Below are 20852 nucleotides of genomic sequence, written 5' to 3' on the forward strand. Positions count from 1 at the left end.
CCCCCAAAAATAAAGTCTGACACTGTTTCCACTCTTTCCCCATCTATTTGCCATGAAGTGATGGGACTGGATGCCATGATCTTCGTTTTCTGAATGTTGAGATTTAAGCCAACTTTTTGAGTCTCTTCTTTCACTTTCATCAAGAGGCTTTTTAGTTCCTCTTCACTTTCTGCCATAAGGGTGGTGTCATCTGCATATCTGAGGTTATTGATATTTCTCCCGGCCATCTTGATTCCAGCTTGTGCTGGAATAAAAGGTAAATAAATAGAAAAAATGGGTAAAAAAACTTGGAAGAGGCACTTTACAATAGATGATATACAAATAACAAATTAGCATATGAAAATGGAGTTTCACTTCATTAGACGTCATAGAAATGCAAAGTAATACCGCAATGACTGTATCACTATCTAGAATACCTAAAATGGAAAGAAAGGAAATAAAAAGACATTAGCAAATGATTAATAAGATCATGGAGCAACTGGAATGTTCACTGTCTTTGGGTATGAAAACTCTTATTAGCCAATATCTCTTAAAGTGGAACAAATGAACTGGTATGATCATTATGACCAGCCCTTGGAAAATGGAAAATGGCAGTGTGTGTGTGATATGTGTGAATGTGAGAAGGAGAGAGAGATTGATATGTAGAGTTTGCTGATACTTTTCACCATGAGTAATTTCTGTGGGAAATAAAGCCCACTGGCCCAGACTGAAAGAGGAACTTGGAATCACTAGGTGCAGCTAGAAGAGAGGCTTTATGACGGTCTTGCAAGGTCTGGTGTCTGGTGGGCAGGCATACCCACTGTCATTAAAACAAGCAGTTTTATCCCCTAGCATGCAAGCCCTTCCCCCGGTTCCTTCTTGGCTGAGTACTGTGTGATGAACAGTCTTCCTGGATGTTGCCTAGGTTTGTTCCCTCTCTCTATATGGGCTTGCCCCTCCCTGACATCTTGTTTCTTCCTTTCCTGTGCACTCATTCCTGTTTTCTGTTTTGAATTCACTAGTAGAATGAGCCTCCATGAAAATCCTAGACATTCCACTCTCCCTTTGTTTGCCCGGACTTTCCAGTTTTATAACCCTTATGGTTACTGTGTCAGTAAGCTGTTAGGCCACTTTGGCTGGTAGTAATTTTTCCACCCAAAGTCAGCACCCTTGAAAATGGACCATTTTAAGTTTTTTTATTTCTTATAATTTCAAGCTACCAGTGGTTTAAAAAAAAACAACTTGCAAAATTCTTCACTGTTTAACAATCAGTTTTAGCCAGCTGCTGCCTGATCCACTACTTCTATTTTTAGATATAGCCAACAGAAGTGCATATGTGTTGACCCAAAGACAGATACTAAAATGTTCACAGCAGCTCAACTTGTAATGCCAAAACCCAGAAACAACCCTAATGTCTGTTTACATTGGAATTGATGAATGGTGGTATATTCATATAATGAAATACAACAATGAAAAGAATGGACTATTTAGAATTTCATTACACATAATAATAGTAATAGGTGTCACAAACATAGTTGAAACCAGACAAAAGACGATATACCATATTTTTCAATTTGTGTAATGTTCAATAGCAGGCCAACTAATCTTGAGTGTTAGAAGTCAAGATAGTTGTTATCCTTATTTGGAGTCATGACCAAAAAGTGGCACAATGAATGGTGGACCTTATAAGGTTCATGTTCTGTTTCTTGATCTGAGTGCTATTTACTTGAATGTATTTGCCTTGTGAAAATTCATTGAACTGTAACTTATGATTTGTATCATTTCTGAGTGTATTTTTTATGTCAGCAAAAATACTTACAAAAAAGCATTTGAACAAATAGGTGATTACCCGGAGATGAGATATGTAAAATGAGAAGAGTTGACAGAACTTTGGGGGATGCAGAAACCTTACATATGTGTTCCTACTTCTTTCCCTATTTTCCTTGGGACTCCTTACAGCTGTTTCTGTGAGAGCATTACATAAGATAAGGATAATACCAAGAATACTGCTCTGTTGCATTTCTGCCTAGAGGTTGTTTCCAAAGGGACTTTTGAACTGAATTTTTTCTTAGATTTAGAGTTAGAAGAAGAACTGCCATCATGAAGAAGACTCCCTGAAGGCAGGAGATGGTGCAAACTACAGAACAGCAAGTTTTCTAAACCCTCCTAGTGTGTTGGATCTCAGTAAATGTCCTGTAACTGTGTCATCATCTCCTAGTGATGTACTGAAATCATGTACTTTGGGAATTGTTTGGTTTGAGAAGCTGGGAAAAGGGAAGTAATCCGGTACTTAGAGTGCTTTGAGAAGTAGGGAAGTCTTTTCAGTAAACAGAAAGGTTCCTCGCTAAAGCCTATTAATGTGTTATATTAGAAAAGTGTCTGTTTAGCTAGACTACTGCCTACTTCTCTCTTTTTTCCAGAAATGGCAAGTCTTTTGAAGACATCGCCTAACGCTGTAAAGAAAAGATTGCTGCATCAGATAGGATTGTCACTTTATAATACTTCTCATGGCTTCCATGAAGAAGAAGTGAAAAAAAAACTTGAACAGTTTCCTGGTGGATCCATTGACCTTCAGAAGGAAAACAATGGCATTGGCATTCTTACTCTGAACAATCCAAGCAAAATGAACGCCTTCTCAGGTATAGAGATCTTTCTTATGTTAAAGAATGATACTAAATCTAACCTGCTATCTTGTGATTTTTATTCTTAAACTCTGTAGACAGAATTCTTGAAAGTCTTGGTACTCTTTGTAGAACATGTAAAAATGAAAAGCTGTCACATGAACCAGGAATATTTTTAAAATTTATTTATTTTTAATTGGAGGATAACTATGTTGTAAGATTGTTTTGGTTTCTGCCATACATCAGTCAGTCATAGGTATACATATGGCCCCTTCCTCCTGAACCCCCCCTTCCACCTCCCACCTGATCCCTTCTATGTTGCCACAGAGCACTGGTTTGAGCTCCCTGCATCATACAGAAAATTCCTACTGGCTATCTGTTTTACATATGGTAGTGTATCTGTTTCCATGCTCCTCTCTAAATTTCCCCCAGCTTCTCCTTCCCTCACCGTGTCCACAAGTCTGTTCTCTATGTCTGTGTCTCCATTGCTGCCCTGCAAATAGGTTCATCAGTTCCATTGTTCTAGATTCCATGTATATGTGTTAATATATGATACTTGTTTTTCTCCTTCTGACATAACTTCACTCTGAATATTAGGCTTTAGTTTCATCCACCTCATTAGAACTGAACTGACTCAAATGCATTCCTTTTTATGACTGAGTAATATTTCATCGTATATGTGTACCACATCTTCTTTATCCATTCACCTATTGATGGGCATCTAGGTTGCTTCCATGTCCTAGGTCTTGTAATAGTGCTGCAGTGGACATTGGGGTACATGTGTCCTTTTCAGGTTTGGTTTTCTCAGAGTGTATGCCCAGTAGTACAATTGCTGGGTCATATGGTAGTTTTATTCCTAGTTTTTTAAGGAATCTCCATACTATGCCCGATAGTGGCTGTACCAGTTTACATTCCCACCAACAGTGCTAGAGGCTTTCCTTTTCTCCACACCCTGTCTTAACATTTATTTTTTGTAGTTTTTTGATGATGGCCATTCTGACCTGTGTGAGGTGATACCTTGTGATTTTGATTTGCATTTCTCTAATAATGAGCTGTCAACATTGAGCATCTTTTCATATGTTTATTAGCTATCTGTATTCTTTGGAGAAATGTCTGTTTAGGTCTTCTGCTCACTGTTTGACTGAGTTGTTTGTTTTTCTGGTATTGAGCTTCATGAACTGCGTATCTATTTTGGAGATTAATCCTTTGTTAGTTGTTTCATTAGCTGTTATTTTCTCCCATTCTGAGGGTTGTCTTTTGTTGTCTTTATACCTTGTTTATAGTTTCCTTTGCTATGCAAAAACTTTTAAGTTTTTAAGGTTCCCTTTGTTTGTTTTTATTTCCCTTAATCTAGAAGGTGGGTCATAGAGGATCTTGCTATGGTTTATGCCAAAGAGTATTCTGCCTATGTTTTCCTCTTAAGAGTTCTATAGTTTCTCATCTTATATTTAGTTCTTTAATCCATTGTGAGTTTATCTTTGTGTATGGTGTTAGGAAGTGTTCTAATTTCATTCTTTCATATGCGACTGTCCAGTTTTCCCACCACCACTTATTGAAGAGACTATCTTTTCTTCATTGTATATTCTTGCCTCCTTTGTCAAAGATAAGGTGCCCATAGGTATGTGGGTTTATCTCTGAGCTTTCTATCTTGCTCCATTGGTCTGTATTTCTGTTTTTGTGGCCATACCATACTGTCTTAATGACTATAGCTTTGTAGTATAGTCTGAAGTCAAGAAGGTTGATTCCTCCAGCTCTATACTTTCTCAAGACTGTTTTGGCTACTCAGGGTCTTTTGTGTTTCCATACAAATTGTGAGATTTTTTTTGGTTCTAGTTCTGTGAAAAACGCCATTGGTACTTTGATAGGGATGCATTGAATCTGTAGATTGCTTTGGGTAGTATAGTCATTTTCACAGTATTGACTCTTCCAATCCAAAAACATGGTATATCTCTCCATCTGTTTATGTTGTCTTTGATTTTTTTCATCAGTGTCTTACAGTTTTCTGTATACAGCTGTTTTGTCCCCTTTAGGTAGATTTATTCCTAGGTATTTTATTGTTGCAGTGGTAAATAGGATTGATTCCTTAATTTCTCTTTCTGAAGGAATGCAAATAATTTCTGTGTATTGATTGATTTTGAATCCTGTGACTTTACTAAATTCACTGATTGACTCTAGTAATTTTCTGATAATATCTTTGGGATTTTCTATGTATAGTATCATGTCGTCTGTAAGCAGTAAGAGTTTTACTACTTCTTTTCTTGGATCCCTTTTATTTCTTTTTCTTCTCTGATTGCTGTGACAAGTACTTCTAGAACTCTGTTGAATAATAGTGGCGAGAGTGGGCACCATTGTCTTGTTTGAACTAGGAACATTTTTACTAATTGTGTGTTTTAATTATTTTTAAATATATGAATACAGATATTGATAAAATTAATCAAATTGAGCTTGATTATGTTTTCCATGGAAATTTTAAGTGCTTAATAACTTCATTTGTGTTCAGCTGTCACTAGGAGACAAAGGGAAGGATATTTCAAAGATTAAAAACTAAAGAGAAAAGCCTAAATTAAAAAAAAGGTTAGTTTAATTTTTTTGTGAACTAAAATAAGACTGTCATTTTAACCATGTAATTCTAATAATCAGTGAAAGCACTGCACTTGCCTATTTGCTGCCCCTTTTCTAACTCTGAGATACAGGTAAATACCTTCTATTGCTAGGCAACACTCTTGGCACATAAGAATTTTACATTTAAGAGACCTCAACATCCAGGACCTGGATAATTTGTAATTTTTTGCCAAAGCTCAAATTTGAGTTATTCTACCATGATGTAATACAGAAGGCAATGAATAACCTTGCTGACTACCCAGCACTCATGTTTCAAGGTGATTTTGGCAGTCTCTGTTTATCAGTTATATGCTTCATGGAGGGAGGGGGTTGTGAATTATATTTTGTAGTAGCATTTGAAATATTGGGTTCAAAAATATCCCAATAAAGTTTTATGTGTCTTTACATAATCATAACTATAGACATAATTCGATAGACTGTAAACTTTGTAAATTATCAATGATGTCTTTCAACACAAGATGACTTTTCTTTACACTCAGCAGAATTTAGAGATATCTCTTGCTATTAATGTTAACGAATAGAAATATAATGCAGGATACAAGTGTCAGCTATATATATCATTTAAAATTTTCTGGTAGCCCTATTTTTAAAAGGAAAAAAAAGGGTTAATTTTAATAACATTGTGTTTAATCAGTGTATTCAGAATATTGCAACTTGTGATTGATATTAAAAGTATCAATGAGATATTTTCCTCTTTTTCATACCAAGTCTTTGAAATCTGCTATGTATTTTACACTACTGTTAGTGAAGTGAGTCTGGCTGCTTGCTACTCAAAAATCAGCATTCAAAACAAGTGTTATTAGGAAAGAAAGTTGCTTTTAGTCAGAATGCTGGCAATTTGGGGAGATGGTGGACTCAGTGTCCCACAAAAACCACCTCTGAAGATTCTGCTCAGCCATGAAAGTTTTAAGGGAAAAAGGGGACATAATCTCAGTCACCGGGATAAGGTGTCTGAGTCATTGCCATCCCCCACTGTGTGCTGGCTTGTTGACTTCTTGTAATTTTTCTTTAGATGCTCTCGTTCACACAGTTTGCACGGATTTGTTCTTGAGATTTCTGAAGAAGAAGCTAGGGAAGAGATCAAGTCCTCTGTTACTTATTCTTCATCTCTACTTATCTGATCTATGGAAAGAACCAACATGTTAGGCGATGTATTGTGTCATCCAGAGATCTGATAGTTGTGCCTAAGGCCAGAGATGAGTAGAGGATGGGGTTGCCTGGCCTAAGGTTAGTGACAAGACAGGGGCTTCCTGTCGAGAGCTCTTTCCTGCCAAAAACTGTTTACACTACTGCACATCTCAGTTTAGACTAGCCATATTTCAGGTGCTCAGTGACTTCATGTGGGTGGTGGTTACTTCATTGGACAGTGCAGCTCCATACCTTCAGTTGGTTCAGAGAATAAAAGGCAACTTTTATATAAGCCTAGAAAAAAATAAAATTAGAAAGGTAAGACTGTTCTAGAGATTTTAGACTAGCTAGCTACTAATTTTAACTAACTACTGAATAGCTATACTTTATGATTTATATCAGTAAAGCTTTTTATTCAAATGGAAACAAGTATTAATTTGATGCCTAGTGTTTAAAACTAATACAAGCAGAGCTACTTTGATTAGAGTGATGGGGTTGGTTTGGGTTGAGAGATGATGAATGAGCCCTACACTCAGAACTCTCAGGTCTTTGCCTGAAGATCACCCAAGCAGATACTCTTCATGGTCCATTTCATCTCATGTTTATTTCACAGAGTCAATAAGATTAGTTTAACTACTGGTATAGGTTTCTCATACTCAGTGCCAGCTTTTTTTTCCTACCTAACCACATATTTATGTGGTGTCTTAATTAAGGGGGAGATAAAGAGAGATCACTAACAAATTGTAAATTTTTAAAGCAGAGAGACTGTCATGCTTATCTTCTTCGTATATACTCAGTACCAACATTATAGGCATTTGATAGACATTCAGTATTTGTAAAATTTGTAATCTAAGAGTCTTGTTTGACACCTTACAGTTACTAAATTATTTCTATTTGTCCAATATTTTATGTGTATGTGATTCCCCCTCCCCTCTTCGGCAGGTGTTATGATGCTACAACTTCTGGAAAAAGTGATTGAATTGGAAAATTGGACAGAGGGGAAAGGCCTCATCATCCGTGGGGCAAAAAATACTTTTTCCTCAGGATCTGATCTGAATGCTGTGAAAGCACTAGGAACTCCAGAGGCAAGTATTGTATGAATTATGCAGTAGATTCTACACGTTTGTCAGCCATCTATGGCTAAGATATTTATATTCTACTTATATGGTTATTATGATGACAGCTATTCTCTAATAGCTTTCCAAAGATCAGAGTTTTTGTTTTTGCATCTTAAAGATTAGCTTGTAATAGTGTGAAGTGATGGGGAAAAAATGAAGGACAGGAAGGTTAGCAATAAAACGTCCACTATTAAAACCAGCAAGGATGTGAAGCCCTATAGCATCTCATGATATGGAGTTTTGCATGAGGTACATATATAAAATACCTAGCATGGCTTTGGCACTTGATAGGCTCCAACAAACGCTGGGAGTTGAAACATTTGCTTCTGAATTATGGTGACAGAAAAGCAGTCTGAATCATCTCTCAGTATTTGTCCTCCATGGAAGCTGTTTTTCTTGAATTCACCCCTCCACTAACATCCCCTAGGCAGGAAAAAAAAAAAAAAAGCAGATGAGAGAGAGAGGAAAAAGGGAGAAAAATGTATCTGTTACCATTTAATGATAGATGTGAACTGTATGTAGGTAATAATGTTTTAATGTTATTGGACAGCTCTTGCACCACTCTATGTAGTATAAGGATTTCAATTTGCATAATATCTATGAGGAAAGATCTCTCTTTCATAGTATCTCTTTCACAGTATCTTTCATAGTATCTCTTTCTTTCACAGTATCTCTTTCTCTTTCACAGTATCTCATAACCCTGAGAAATCGCTCTGAGGCTGTGAAGGGGAGCCAAGATATATGGGTGTGTTTGCAACAAAGGGCAAGTAGTCAGGAAATTATTGTTAATTAAAGAAAGCCAGACATTGAAGTTAAGGAATTCAGCACTTTTCTGTGTATGGGTAGATTCAAGAGTCTGGGCTCACTGAAATCGTTTCCTTTGGTATGTACCTCAGCTGTAGGGGCCAGTATCCTGTTTTCTCATCCTGAGTTCCCTCAAGCTGCACTATTGGGAGTGGCTACAGTCTAATGACTGCTCGATGGGGGTGCATTCCTTGTTTCAGTTCTAAGCTCCCTTAGGGTTCACCATCAGGGTTGACTGTGATCGCTGATGACTGCTTCATCCTTTGTTTACCTATAGGATAGGCAGTATTTTATTTTTCAGACTAATATGTTGAAACCCTCCTGTACTCAGAATCGACAATCATCAGCATTGTATTTGCTTATCTATCGGTAGTTTTTTTCTTTTTTTCTTTAGGACCTGGTCTCAAGAGGTTGGTTTCATTTTGATACCCTTTTTTTAATGAGCAGGGAAAAAAGCTCTCATTGTTCCTAGTGAAAGAAAGTGAAAGTCACTCAATCATGTCCGACTCTTTGCCACCCCTATGGACTATACAGTCCATGGAATTCTCCGGGTCAGAATACTGGAGTGGGTAGCTGTCCCCTTCTCCAGGGGATCTTCCCAACCCAGGAATCGAACCCAGGTCTCTCGCATTGCGGGTGGATTCTTTACCATCTGGGCTACCAGAGAAGTCCCTAATTGTTCCTATTAGACAGTTAATCCTTCATTAAGATGGTCCAAGCAGAGAGATGAATTAGCCCTGAAAAGCATTAGCCTTGAAAAGTTTTGGAACAGAAAAAAAGAATAAAAGAGGAAAAAAATCTAGTGCAATATTAACCCATTTCTAAGATGTGACTTGATGCTGCAGATGTTCTGCAGACTCTGAGAAGTCTTTTTTCAGAGGACAGAAATAATAAGAGTCCAGTTGAAGCTTTAAGATAGGGGGAAATAAAAACCTTCTTACTCTGCAGTGAATGGGTTTGATGCCTCGAGGAAAAGTTTGGCCTTTTAGAAACCTGTATATTTCTCTATGTTCCTTGAAGATAGTATCCTCCTTTGTTCAGTGACTTCCCTTGTTAAGTTTCTGGCCAGTCTGTTGCCCCCTATTTCTCTGTGGCCTAAATTTTTGCAGTTCTTATCAAAGAGCCTCAAAGTTCTTGTCTAACTTCTTTGCTTTTGCTGTGCTTATTGTACAGTTCCATTGTAACCTTATTGATTTGTAGACAAGCTGTTATAAATTTCTCAAAACACTTCTGTGTATTTTGAGGAAATTAGTAAATTCATACAACAGGCACTTACGGAAAAAAAGGAAGGCCCATTTATGGTTCTCTTACTGGAAGGGGGACCGCTTCCAGGGCCCAAGAGTGGGCTCCTGTCTAACACTCGGAAATGAATTGTCCAGGGAGACACATACTGACAAAGCAAAATGCTTTATTGGGAAGGGATGCCTAGGCAGAGAACAGCAGGGTAAAGGAACCCAGGAGAACTGCTCTGCCACATGGCTCTTGGTCTCAGGTTTTATTGTAACTGGGAGTTAGCTTTCCAGGTTATCTCCGGCCAGTCATCTTGCTTATATCCATATTTGGTCCGATTCCTGGCAGCACATACATCTCTGTCTCAATGGTGTCCAGCAAAAGGATTTCTGGGAGGTTGGCAGAATATATTATGGGCTGGCATCTCCTCCCTCCTTTTGGCTCTTCCCAAATTCTTCCCAGCTGTATCATACTGGATTTACTACTCATTGATTGCCTTTATTTTGTGAAACAACGTAGTTCTCCATCTCAAATTCATCTGAGTCAGTTAACTTCAACAAGCACATACTATATGCAGAATGTTGATTACACTGCTAGCTTCTGAGGATAAAGAATGCGTTTTGTCAGCCTCAAATTATCTAGCAAATGCCATCTCCTCTTCTCCTCTGTAAAGCCTCCTCAACTACTCCAACCCAGTGAATCGTTTCTTATTTGCCACTATTCTCAGCTTGTTTAAGCATTTCTCAGAATACTTAATGTGTACCTTGATGCATGATGCATTTCTTTTTTCTCACAAGACTTTTGAAGACTGGGAACCAGGGCCACATTCTACTGATCATGTTCCCTATCTTTATCTTGTATAGATGATGTGACTAATAATAAATCTAAACACAATGTATACAATCTATAAATTCTCTAGTTAAGTTAGAAAAAGGAAAATACTACAGAAACACAAAAGGAAAAAGTTGTTACTCTGGGATTTAGAAAATCTTGTTGAAAAAATGTTTGATTCAGGCATTCCTTGAAATAGGTAGAGACAAGGACCAGCTGTTCCAAATAGAGGGAATGACGTGAGCCAAGACATAGAACAACAATAAATGTAAGGTGTTAAAGGAATGGCAAATAGTTTGTTGCAGAAGAAGTTAGGATGCTTTACTGAAGGGTACAGTAGTCAATAAAGTTGGTAAAATAGTTTGGGATCAATCCTTCCCAAGGAATTCTGACCTTATTTTATTGGTGATATGAAATTATCCTGTAAGAAGGTTTTTCAGGCAGGATGCAAGATACGTTACAGAGGAAAGAGAAATTAAATACAGAGAGGCCAGTTAGGAAACAAGGCTGTTACAATAATCTAACCATGAGTAACACAAGTTCAAACTTGTGAAAATAGAAGACAAAGGGATTTAAATTAGAAATATTTCAAAAGAAGGATTGAGGGGACATGCTTGGTAACTCAGCAAACACAAGAAAACTGAAATGGAGGAGTTAAAGATAATGCCAAGAATTCTGAACCTCTTGGACTAGAGAAACCGTTCCTGTTAATTCAGAACTCTGTGATCTATTACAAAGCATCTAGGTACATTTTCATCTTTCTAACCATTCTTTAAATCAAATGGAACAAGTCTTTAAAATTTTTTGTTCCTTCCTTATTGTGTAAGAAAACTGAAGTTCATTGTTATGACTTGCTCAAGTTTATGTTTTTATTATGTGGTGATACTCGTGTTAAAAGTAAGCTTTTTCATAACTAGTTGGTTTTGTCATGCCAAATTTGAAATGTTGGCAGAATGTGAAATTTCTTAGCAGGTTTTGGGACTCTTAAAGGAAACACTAGTTGAAGCAATGGGAATGGATGACACTTCCAAGGAAGAAATTATAGATAAGGTAGAGAAAGAGAATCATGGATTGGATTTTTGGTAACATGTATTTAGCTGAATAAAAAAGAGACAAGAAAACTAGAATATAGTAATCAAAGAAATAGGAAGAGAATTGGGAGTTGAAGTGTCGCTAGAAACGGAGACTATCAAAATGAAAAAATTGATCAAAGGAAGATGCTACGTATGTTATGGGGATACAGAAGGAGATGAGAATAAGGAAAAGCTATTTAATTTAACAAATAGGAGATTGTTAGAAACCTTTGAGGAAAGTTTTTTGAGAGAAGGCTGAAGACCCCATTATACTTGGTTTAAGAAAGTATATGAGGGTAAAAAGAAGAGGCAATGAGTTTATACTACTATTAAGAAATTTGTTTTTTATATGTTTATATTCATAGGGGATCAGAGTTTGGGATAATAGGTGGGTATGTCTTATGCCTGGTCCTTCCAAATTACCCTGAGTAGATCTCTACACTTTTCTGAGACCTGACTCTTACACCTAAGTCCATGGTAATACCTCATACAAAGCTGAATTCAAAAAACCCTTGAAGATCAACACAATAAATACACTATAATTTGCATTTCAGACAGCTTCAAAGAGTTTTTAAATGAAAACCTCATTTTAAAAATTTCATTATTTTTGGCTCTACTTTCTAAATCCTAAAAGTGTTTTTCTTTTTAAATTTCTTATGTAAAACATTTACATTGTATCTTTGTGTTTATTCTTAAAGGATGGAATGGCCATATGCATGTTCATGCAAAACACCTTAACACGATTTATGAGGTAATGTATCTTTGTTTTTAAAACATGATTTCTATGCTTTCTTCTCTGTAACCACCCTCTGTGTTTTTTCAGTCTTCTAACTTTATTGAGGCTTTCCGTGGCTAAGTCAAAGATCTCTCTTGGTAAATGTCACATGGTACTTGAAAATACATGGGTTATTTTCAAATATCTTTTGATACTGATTTTTAGCATCATTCCACAGTGGTAAGAGAACAGACTCTGATTTCTATACCTTTAGACCATGAAATTTTTGCATCTTGTTTTATGTCCCTGGATATGTTCCAGGGCCTCCTAGTTTATAGTCTATGAGAACTTGAATAGATACAAATCCTCCTATTGTATGAAAATTGTATAAATCTTAATTATGTTGAATTGGTTCATGGTACCTTTCAGGTCTACTGTATCCTTCTACTTTTTTGTATGTTCAGTCCATTAATTTTTGAGAGTTTGATATTGAAACTCCAACTAAAAATCTTTATTAAAAAAATAATTGTAATATATAGTGGAACTGTATGTAACTTTGTTCTGTATTTTCCAAGTCTCCTATAAATGTGTTATATTTTCATAATTTAAAAAATAAAAAAGGCAATAATTAAAAAAAGAACACAATTTCTAAAAAAAACCCAAATAACTCTTTATTAGTCTATGCTTTGCACTAGTTAAAAAATAGTCACTGATACTCTATTCATATTTAGAATATATGAATCCAATATTCATATATTCTGGTTCATATTTATTCTAATGATGAACTGTTTATTTTTGCCATCAAGGACAGTCATATAATTAGGTGTTAGTGAAGTACATACAAATATTTAAAAAATAAGAGCCTTGAGAGGTAAAAAGAGTTTAAGACTTAGCTCTTTTCCCTAAAGAGTTTGTATTTAGTTATAAGCTGGCTATATTTAAGTATAGTTAAATACTGATACTAGAGCAGAAAAGATGCATAAAGATAACCTAATATTCAAAATTAGTAGAATGAATAGGAGAAGGCAATGGCACCCCACTCCAGTACTCTTGCCTGGAAGATCCCATGGATGGAGGAGCCTGTTAGGCTGCAGTCCATGGGGTCGCGAAGAGTCGTACTGGACTGCGCGATTTCACTTTCACTTTTCACTTTCATGCGTTGGAGAAGGCAATGGCAACCCACTCCAGTGTTCTTGCCTGGAGAGTCCCAGGGACGGGGGGGGGCCTGGTGGGCTGCCGTCTATGGGGTCGCACAGAGTTGGACACGACTGAAACGACTTGGCAGCAGCATAGTAAAGTGGTCTGTATCCACAAGGAGAGAGAAGAAGAGTTACCAGTTGGAGAAAGCTTTTACATATGTCTGAGAAAGATGGATTCACTTTGCACCTAGAAGAGGAAGAAAAGGGAAAAAATTTGGGTCCTGTCATTATGCATTTGGGGTTACAAACTATGACATGATTGGGGTGATTAGCTTTCTACTTCCATATTCTGAATGTAAAAAAAGTTAAAATTCGGGGAAACTAAGGAAATTCATACTTGTTTAGCACACTTATTTATTGGACATGAATGTATTTTTGTTACTCTTTATATATGAGAGTCTAGAAAGAGTGATCTTCATTGTATTAGTTCCTATTCATCACATTTGACCTTTTCTTAAGTAAATCTTAGAAGTTTTTTTCTTTAGATAATCCTTTTTATTTGGAAGCAGTGTGTGTTAAGAAATGTGTAATTTCTTAAGACCTGTATCTTTTCATTTTGGTTAGACCTACAAAAAAATTTATATTTTTGAAACATTTTAAATTCACCTTTTAATACACAGTTCTGCAAACTGTGTCTTTGCAAACATGTCTTTTCATGTCTTTGCAAACATGAAAGGTGAAGACTATTTTTACTTCAGAACCATTCTTTTATGTAGGATCAGTCTCTGGGTCATTTCAATGAGGAATGAAAAGATTTTTGGTAGGAACCTTCCATACCACATTTCTTCCTTTTTGATACAGCCTTAATTTTCCCATCTATAATTTGATATCAACAAAAATGGACTAAGACTATAGCACACCGAATAATTCCCAATTGTCAGGTGCTTAGAAATTCCAGGAGCTCTCTACAAGCTTGTTAGTCAGTCACTCAGTCATGTCTAACTGTTTGGACCCCATGAACTATACCCCACCAGGCTTCTCTGTCCATGGAATTCTCCAGGCAAGAATACTGGAGTGGGTGCCATTCCTTCTCCAGAGGATTGTCCCGACGCAGGGATCAAACCTGGGTCTGCTGCATTGCAGGCACATTCTTTACCATGTGAGCCACCAGGGAAGCCTGTATACAGGCTTACCTCGGAGATATTGCAGGTTGGGTACCACACCACCACAACAAAATGGTAGCAAAATAAAGCAAGTCACAGAATTTTTTGGTTTCCCAGTGCATATGAAAGTTAATTTATACTCTACTGTAGTCTGTTAAGTATGTGATAGCATTATGTCTTTAAAAATGTACGTATTAATTTAGAAACACTTTATTGCTGAAAAATGCCAATCATCATCTGAACCTTCAGTGAATCTTAGTCTCTTTGTTGGTGCAGGGTCAGTATTGATGGCTGCTAACTGATCAAGGTGGTAGTCACTGAAGGTTGGGGTAGCTGTGGAAATTTCTTGAAATAAGACAACAGTGAAGTTTTCAGCTTCATTTGACTCTTTCTTTCATGAACAGTTTCTCTGTAACATCCAGTGCTGTTTGACAGCATTTTTACCCACAGAGGAACTTCTTTCAAAATTGGAGTCAATCCTCTCAAACCCTGTGGCAGCTTTATCAAATACGTTTATTTAATATTTAAAATCTTTTGTTGTCATTCCAATAGTCATCACAACATCTTCACCAGGAATAGATTCCATCTCAAGAAACCACTCTCTTTGCTCATCCATGAGAAGCAACTCCTCATCTGTTAAAGTTTATCATGAGATTGCAGCAAAATCAGTCACAGTTTCAAGCTCCACTTCTTATTCTCTTGCTGTTTCCACCACATCTGCAGTTACTTTCTCTTTCTCTAATGTCTTGAACCCCTCAAAGTCATCCAAGAGGTTTGGAATCAGCTTCTTCCAAACTCCTGTTAATGATGTTTTGAGTTCTTCCGATTAATCACAGATGTTTTTAATAGTGTCACCAGGCTCCTCTGCCCATGGAATTTTGCAGGCAAGAATACTGGTGTTGGTTGCCATTTCTTCCTCCAGGGGATCTTCCCGACCCAGGGATCGAACTCCAGTCTCCTGGGTCTCCTGCATCACAGGCAGATTCTTCATCTGCTAAGCCATTGGAGAAGCCCCAACAGCATCTCAAATGGTGAATCCTTTCCAGAAGGTTTTCAATTTACTTTGCCCAGATCCATCAGAAGAATCACTCTCTGTGGAAGCTAAAGACTAATGAATTATATTTCTTAAATAATGAGACTTGAAAGTTAAAATTACTACTTGATCCACAGGCTGCAGAATGGATGTTGTATTAGCAGGCATGAAAAACAGCTTTTATTTCACTGTATACCTTCATTGGAGCTCTTGGGTGATCAGGTGCATTTCATTGTCAATGGGCAGTAATAGTTTGCAAGAAATCTATTTTTTCTGAGCAGTAAATCAGCAGTGGACTTAAAATATTCAGTAAACTACGTTGTAAACCAATGTGCTCACCCAGCCTTTGTTGTTCTATTTATATAACACTGAGTAGATTGAGCATAATTCTTAAGAGCCCTAGGATTTTCAGAGTGGTAAATGAACATTTAGTTTCGACTAGTAACAGGCTGCCCCTAAAACGAGAGTTAGCCTGCCCTTTGAAGCTTTGAAGCCAGGCATTGATGTCTCTCTAGCTGTGAATGTCCTAGATGGCATCTTCTTCTAATATACGGTTGTTTTGTCTGCGTCCTCATCTTCATGAATTATGTTAGATCTTCAGGATAACTTGCTGCAGCTGGCATCTGATCTGCATCAACACTTGCTGCCTCACCTAGCACATTTATGTTATGGAGATGACTTCTTTCCTGAATCCTCATAAACCAACCTCTGCTAGCTTCACACTTTTCTTCTATGTCTTCCACATCTCTCTCAGCCTTCATAGAACTGAAGAGAGTTAGGACCTTGCTCTGGATTAGGCTTTGGCTTAAGGAAATGTGGGTAATTTGATCTAATATCTGGACCAATAAGACTTTCTTCCTATTAGCAATAAAGTTGTTTTGCTTTCTTATCTTTCATGTGTTTACTGGAGGAGCACTTTTCATTTCTTTCAAGAACTTTTACTTTGCATTCACAACTTGGCTAACTGTTAGCCAAAGCTTAATCCAGCACAATAAGTGAAAGTGAAAGTTGCTCAGTCGTGTCCAACTCTTTGCAACCTCATGGACTGTATGCAGTCCATGGATTTCTCCAGGCCAGAATACTGGAGAGGGTAGCCTTTTCCTTCTCCAGGAGATCTTCCCAACCCAGAGTTTGAACCCAGGTTTCGCACATTGCTGGCGGATTCTTTACCAGCTGAGCCACCAGGGAAGCCCAATAAAATGAAGCACAAAAAAATGAGGTGTGCTTGCATTATACAGAAGCAACTGTTTATTTGGAAGAAAGTTAATATGCCTATAGTTTAAATAATGATTTGGGGAGGTATGTTGATCAGTTTGGGGCTTCCCTGGTGGTTCAGAACAGTAAAGATGGCAATGTAGGAGACCCAGGTTCGATCCCTGGATCAGGAAGTTCCCCTGAAGAAGGGAATGGCTACCCACTCCAGCATTCTTGCCTGGAGAATTCCATGGACAGAAGCTGGCAGGCTACAGTCCATGGGGTGGCACAGAGTCGGATACGACTTAGCTACAAACACCTTCACTTTGATAAGTTTGCATAGCATTTAGTATGAATTATTATATCTTCATTATTATACTGTTTTGCTTCTCATGATTTACAGGCTAATGAGTACTGTACCTTGAGGTGTGCTTGTTTTTTAAACATAGATCAATAATTTTGTTTCTACTGTATTTCAAGTTTTTAAAATATTTGTAGATTAATATCAGAATTTAAAATATTAACATCCATTTGTCCTTCTTCCTTCAATATACAGACTTCCTTTAATAAGTGTTGCACTGGTTCAAGGTCGGGCATTGGGTGGAGGAGCAGAAGTTACTACAGCATGTGATTTCAGGTAGGGTAAAAATTGTATTACTCCTCACACAAATATAATTAACGTGTGAAATTTATTTCTTTGCCTGAATTATAAGTATTTAATATATTTTAAAATAGGATGATTGATGAGGAAATATTTTCTTTCTGCCAATCATATCATTAAAGTAGATAATGAGTCTAATATAACTCCATAATTACTTCATTGCTGTACATTTCAAAAAGTTAAAATGATTTTGAAAAAAATCCATATTAACAAAGTCCCCAGGGAATGAAGCCAAGGAAATACAAGCGAAGAGTCACAAGAATTATACAAGAAAAGAATTAAAAAAAAAAAAAACCAAAGAAATAGAATGGGGAAAGGGTCTGCTTGGGTCTTCTTCTTACTAATGACAAAAGGTTTTCTGAGACCCTGTCTCTACTGTGATTTGTAGAAACTTTGTGGGGATTTTGAGCTGATTAGAGAATTCATTTAGAGAAAATTATTTGGTATCAATTAACCCTTTAATCCAGAGAAGGCAATGGCACCCCACTCCAGTACTCTTGCCTGGAAAATCCCATGGATGGAGGAGCCTGGTAGGCTGCAGACCATGGGGTCGCTAAGGGTCGGAAACGACTGAGCGACTTCACTTTCACTTTTCACTTTCATGCGTTGGAGAAGGAAATGGCAACCCACTCCAGTGTTCTTGCCTGGAGAATCCCAGGGACGGCGGAGCCTGGTGGGCGGCTGTCTATGGGGTCGCACAGAGTCAGACACGACTGAAGCGACTTAGCAGTAGCAGCAGCAGCAGCAACCCTTTAATCCTAGAATTCTTTTTAGTATTGGATAGCTGTACTTTTGGAGAAGGGAATGGCAGTCCACTCCAGTGTTCTTGCCTGGAGAATTCCAGGGATGAAGAAGCCTGGCGGGCTACAGTTCGTGGGGTCGCAAAGAGTCAGACACGACTCAGTGACTAACACATGCAGCTGTACTTTATAGGAATGATACAGTTTTTGTAAGGCTTTCTGTATTTTGGTTTTGTGTGTATAAAACATAAATGTCAGTTTAATGACTTGCTACAAAATAGGAAGCTATGTAACCATCTTATAGGTCAAGAATTGAAACATTATCAGCATTCCTGAACTCCTTAAGTCATAACCCCTTCATTTCCATCTGTAAGAGAGTATTACCAGAAATTTTATAATTACTTTCTCATTATCCTTTATAGTTTTATAAGTTAACCATTCTATAACCAATATATTCTATTTATTTTCCTTTTGAACTAAATATAAATAGCATACTAATAGAAATACTATGAGGAAAGATTCAGTTAGCTAATTCATGCAAAAGAGGTAACTTTTTAAAATTTATGACTCAGGTTTCAGTTTATAAGTTGAAATATGTCACTTTATATTCAAATAAATTGAGATTTTAAAATAGTTTGGGTGTATAAGACAAATTACAAAGATCCTAGTCTCTTTGAAAACTGTGTTAAAGTTGCTTCAGTTGTGTCTGACTCTCTGTGACCCTATGGACTGTAGCCTGCCAGGCTTCTCTGTTCGTGGGATTCTCCAGGCAAGAATACTGAAGTGGATTGCTATGCTCTACTCCAGGGGATCTTCCCGACCCAGGGATTGAACCTGTGGCTCCTATATCACACGCAGATTTTTTACCTTTGAGCCACTGCCCCCTGGGGAAGTCCCTTTGAAGACTACTGCTGCTGCTAAGTCGCTTCAGTCGTGTCCGAGTCTGTGCGACCCCATAGACGGCCGCCCACCAGGCTCCCCCGTCCCTGGGATTCTCCAGGCAAGAACACTGGATGGGTTGCCATTTCCTTCTCCAATGCATGAAAGTGAAAAGTGAGTGAAATCACTCAGTTGTGTCCGACTCCTCGCGACCCCATGGACTGCAGCCTACCAGGCTCCTCCATCCCTGGGATTTTCCAGGCAAGAGTACTGGAGTGGGGTGCCATTGCCTTTTACTTGCTAATTGGGGAGCATTCTTGTATACAACAACAACTGGCCATTTCACACGACAGTGCCCTCTGCTGTCATCAGTGCAGATTGCATTCAGTTCAGTTGCTCAGTTGTGCTCGACTCTTTGAGACCCCATGGACTGCATGCAGCACACCAGGCTTCCTTGTCCATCACCAACTCCCGGAGCTTACTCAAACTCATGTCCATTGAGTCGGTGATGCCATCCAACCATCTCATCCTCTGTCGTCCCCTTCTCCTCCTGCCTTTGGTCTTTCCCAGCATCAGAGTCTTTTCCAAGGAGTCAGTTCTTCGCATCAGGTGGCCAAAGTATTGGAGTTTCAGCTTCAGCATCAGTCCTTCCCATGAATATTCAGGACTGATTTCCTTTAGGATGGATTGGTTTGCTCTCCTTGCAGTCCAAGGGACTCACAAGTGTCTTCCTCAACACCACAGGTCAAAAGCATGAATTCTTCAATGCTCAGCTTTCTTTATGGTCCAACTCTCACATTCATACATTACTATTGGAAAAACTATAGCTTTGACTATATAGACCTAATTGCAGATTCTATCAGGAAGCTACATTTTCATTCTATGAGGAGGAAGCAGTTATATTGGCTTTATGGACGATATGAGACTAAATAGAAAATGTGTGTGAAAGGATTAAATGCTTTTCTCACTTTACCCTGAAATAAAGGTACTTATGAAATATATCATTTAAACATATATGATATATAAGTATAAAGTATATATTTAGATATAATGTAATATATCTAAAGAATCCTAAGCTATATGTAAATATACATTATTACACTTAAAAATCCTCTACATAAAAGTAAGTGAAAATTAAAACTTTATAGATGTACTCTGGACAAAATGTACCCTCTAACACAGAATGGTGTGCTCATCTTTAAGCATTTATTAGACTTTTCCTTCATCTTTTATACTCATTCCTGATCTGTGTTTGGGTGGAGTTAGGGTTTAGGACAAAAGGCAAAATCACAGAAAAAATAATTAAAGATTACTTAGTCCTTTAATACTACTAATTTACCTTTCTATGTTTTTCTGTAAATGAAGTGTCATATGTCCTAGAACCTCATAAAATACTGAGTTTTTTTGATTATGAGAAGTCTCAGGGTACTACCCTCATCAGATATATTCAGTATCATAAACTGATACAGTCACTTTTCCGTGAAGACATATTCATTTGTGGATCAATGACTTGGCTTGTATAGATCCTCATATTAAGCTGCATTCAGTAGAGTCATTCATTAAACATATATTTAGCACACATTTATGCTAGCTCGGGAAGCAACAGTTAGAACTAGACATGGAACAAGAGACTGGTTCCAAATACGAAAAGGAGTACGTCAAGGCTGTATATTGTCACCCTGCGTATTGAACTTATATGCAGAGTATATCATGAGACACGCTGGGCTGGAAGAAACACTAGCTGGAATCAAGATTGCTGGGAGAAATATCAATAACCTCAGATGTGCAGATAACACCACCCTTATGGCAGAAAGTGAAGAGGAACTAAAAAGCCTCTTGATAAAAATGAAAGAGGAGAGTGAAAAAGTTGGCCTAAAGCTCAACATTCAGAAAATGAAGATCATGGCATCTGGTCCCATCAC

The 20852-nt window shown here is 37.5% G+C and overlaps 1 protein-coding gene across 2 annotated transcripts in view; it reads left to right on the forward strand.

The window, feature by feature from the left end:
- The window catches only part of ECHDC1 (ethylmalonyl-CoA decarboxylase 1), a 58322-nt gene that overhangs the window by 24306 nt on the left and 13164 nt on the right, over nucleotides 1-20852 (forward strand). For both annotated transcript variants that reach the window (XM_010861750.1, XM_010861751.1), the window contains exons 2-5: nucleotides 2400-2618; nucleotides 7293-7435; nucleotides 12105-12157; nucleotides 17207-17287. In XM_010861750.1, the coding sequence (XP_010860052.1) occupies nucleotides 2400-2618; nucleotides 7293-7435; nucleotides 12105-12157; nucleotides 17207-17287 (496 nt within the window). The remainder of the gene's footprint in view (nucleotides 1-2399; nucleotides 2619-7292; nucleotides 7436-12104; nucleotides 12158-17206; nucleotides 17288-20852) is intronic.

Source organism: Bison bison, unplaced genomic scaffold (assembly GCF_000754665.1).
Source record: "Bison bison bison isolate TAMUID 2011002044 unplaced genomic scaffold, Bison_UMD1.0 scf7180017864473, whole genome shotgun sequence".
In the NCBI taxonomy this organism is placed as follows: domain Eukaryota; kingdom Metazoa; phylum Chordata; class Mammalia; order Artiodactyla; family Bovidae; genus Bison; species Bison bison.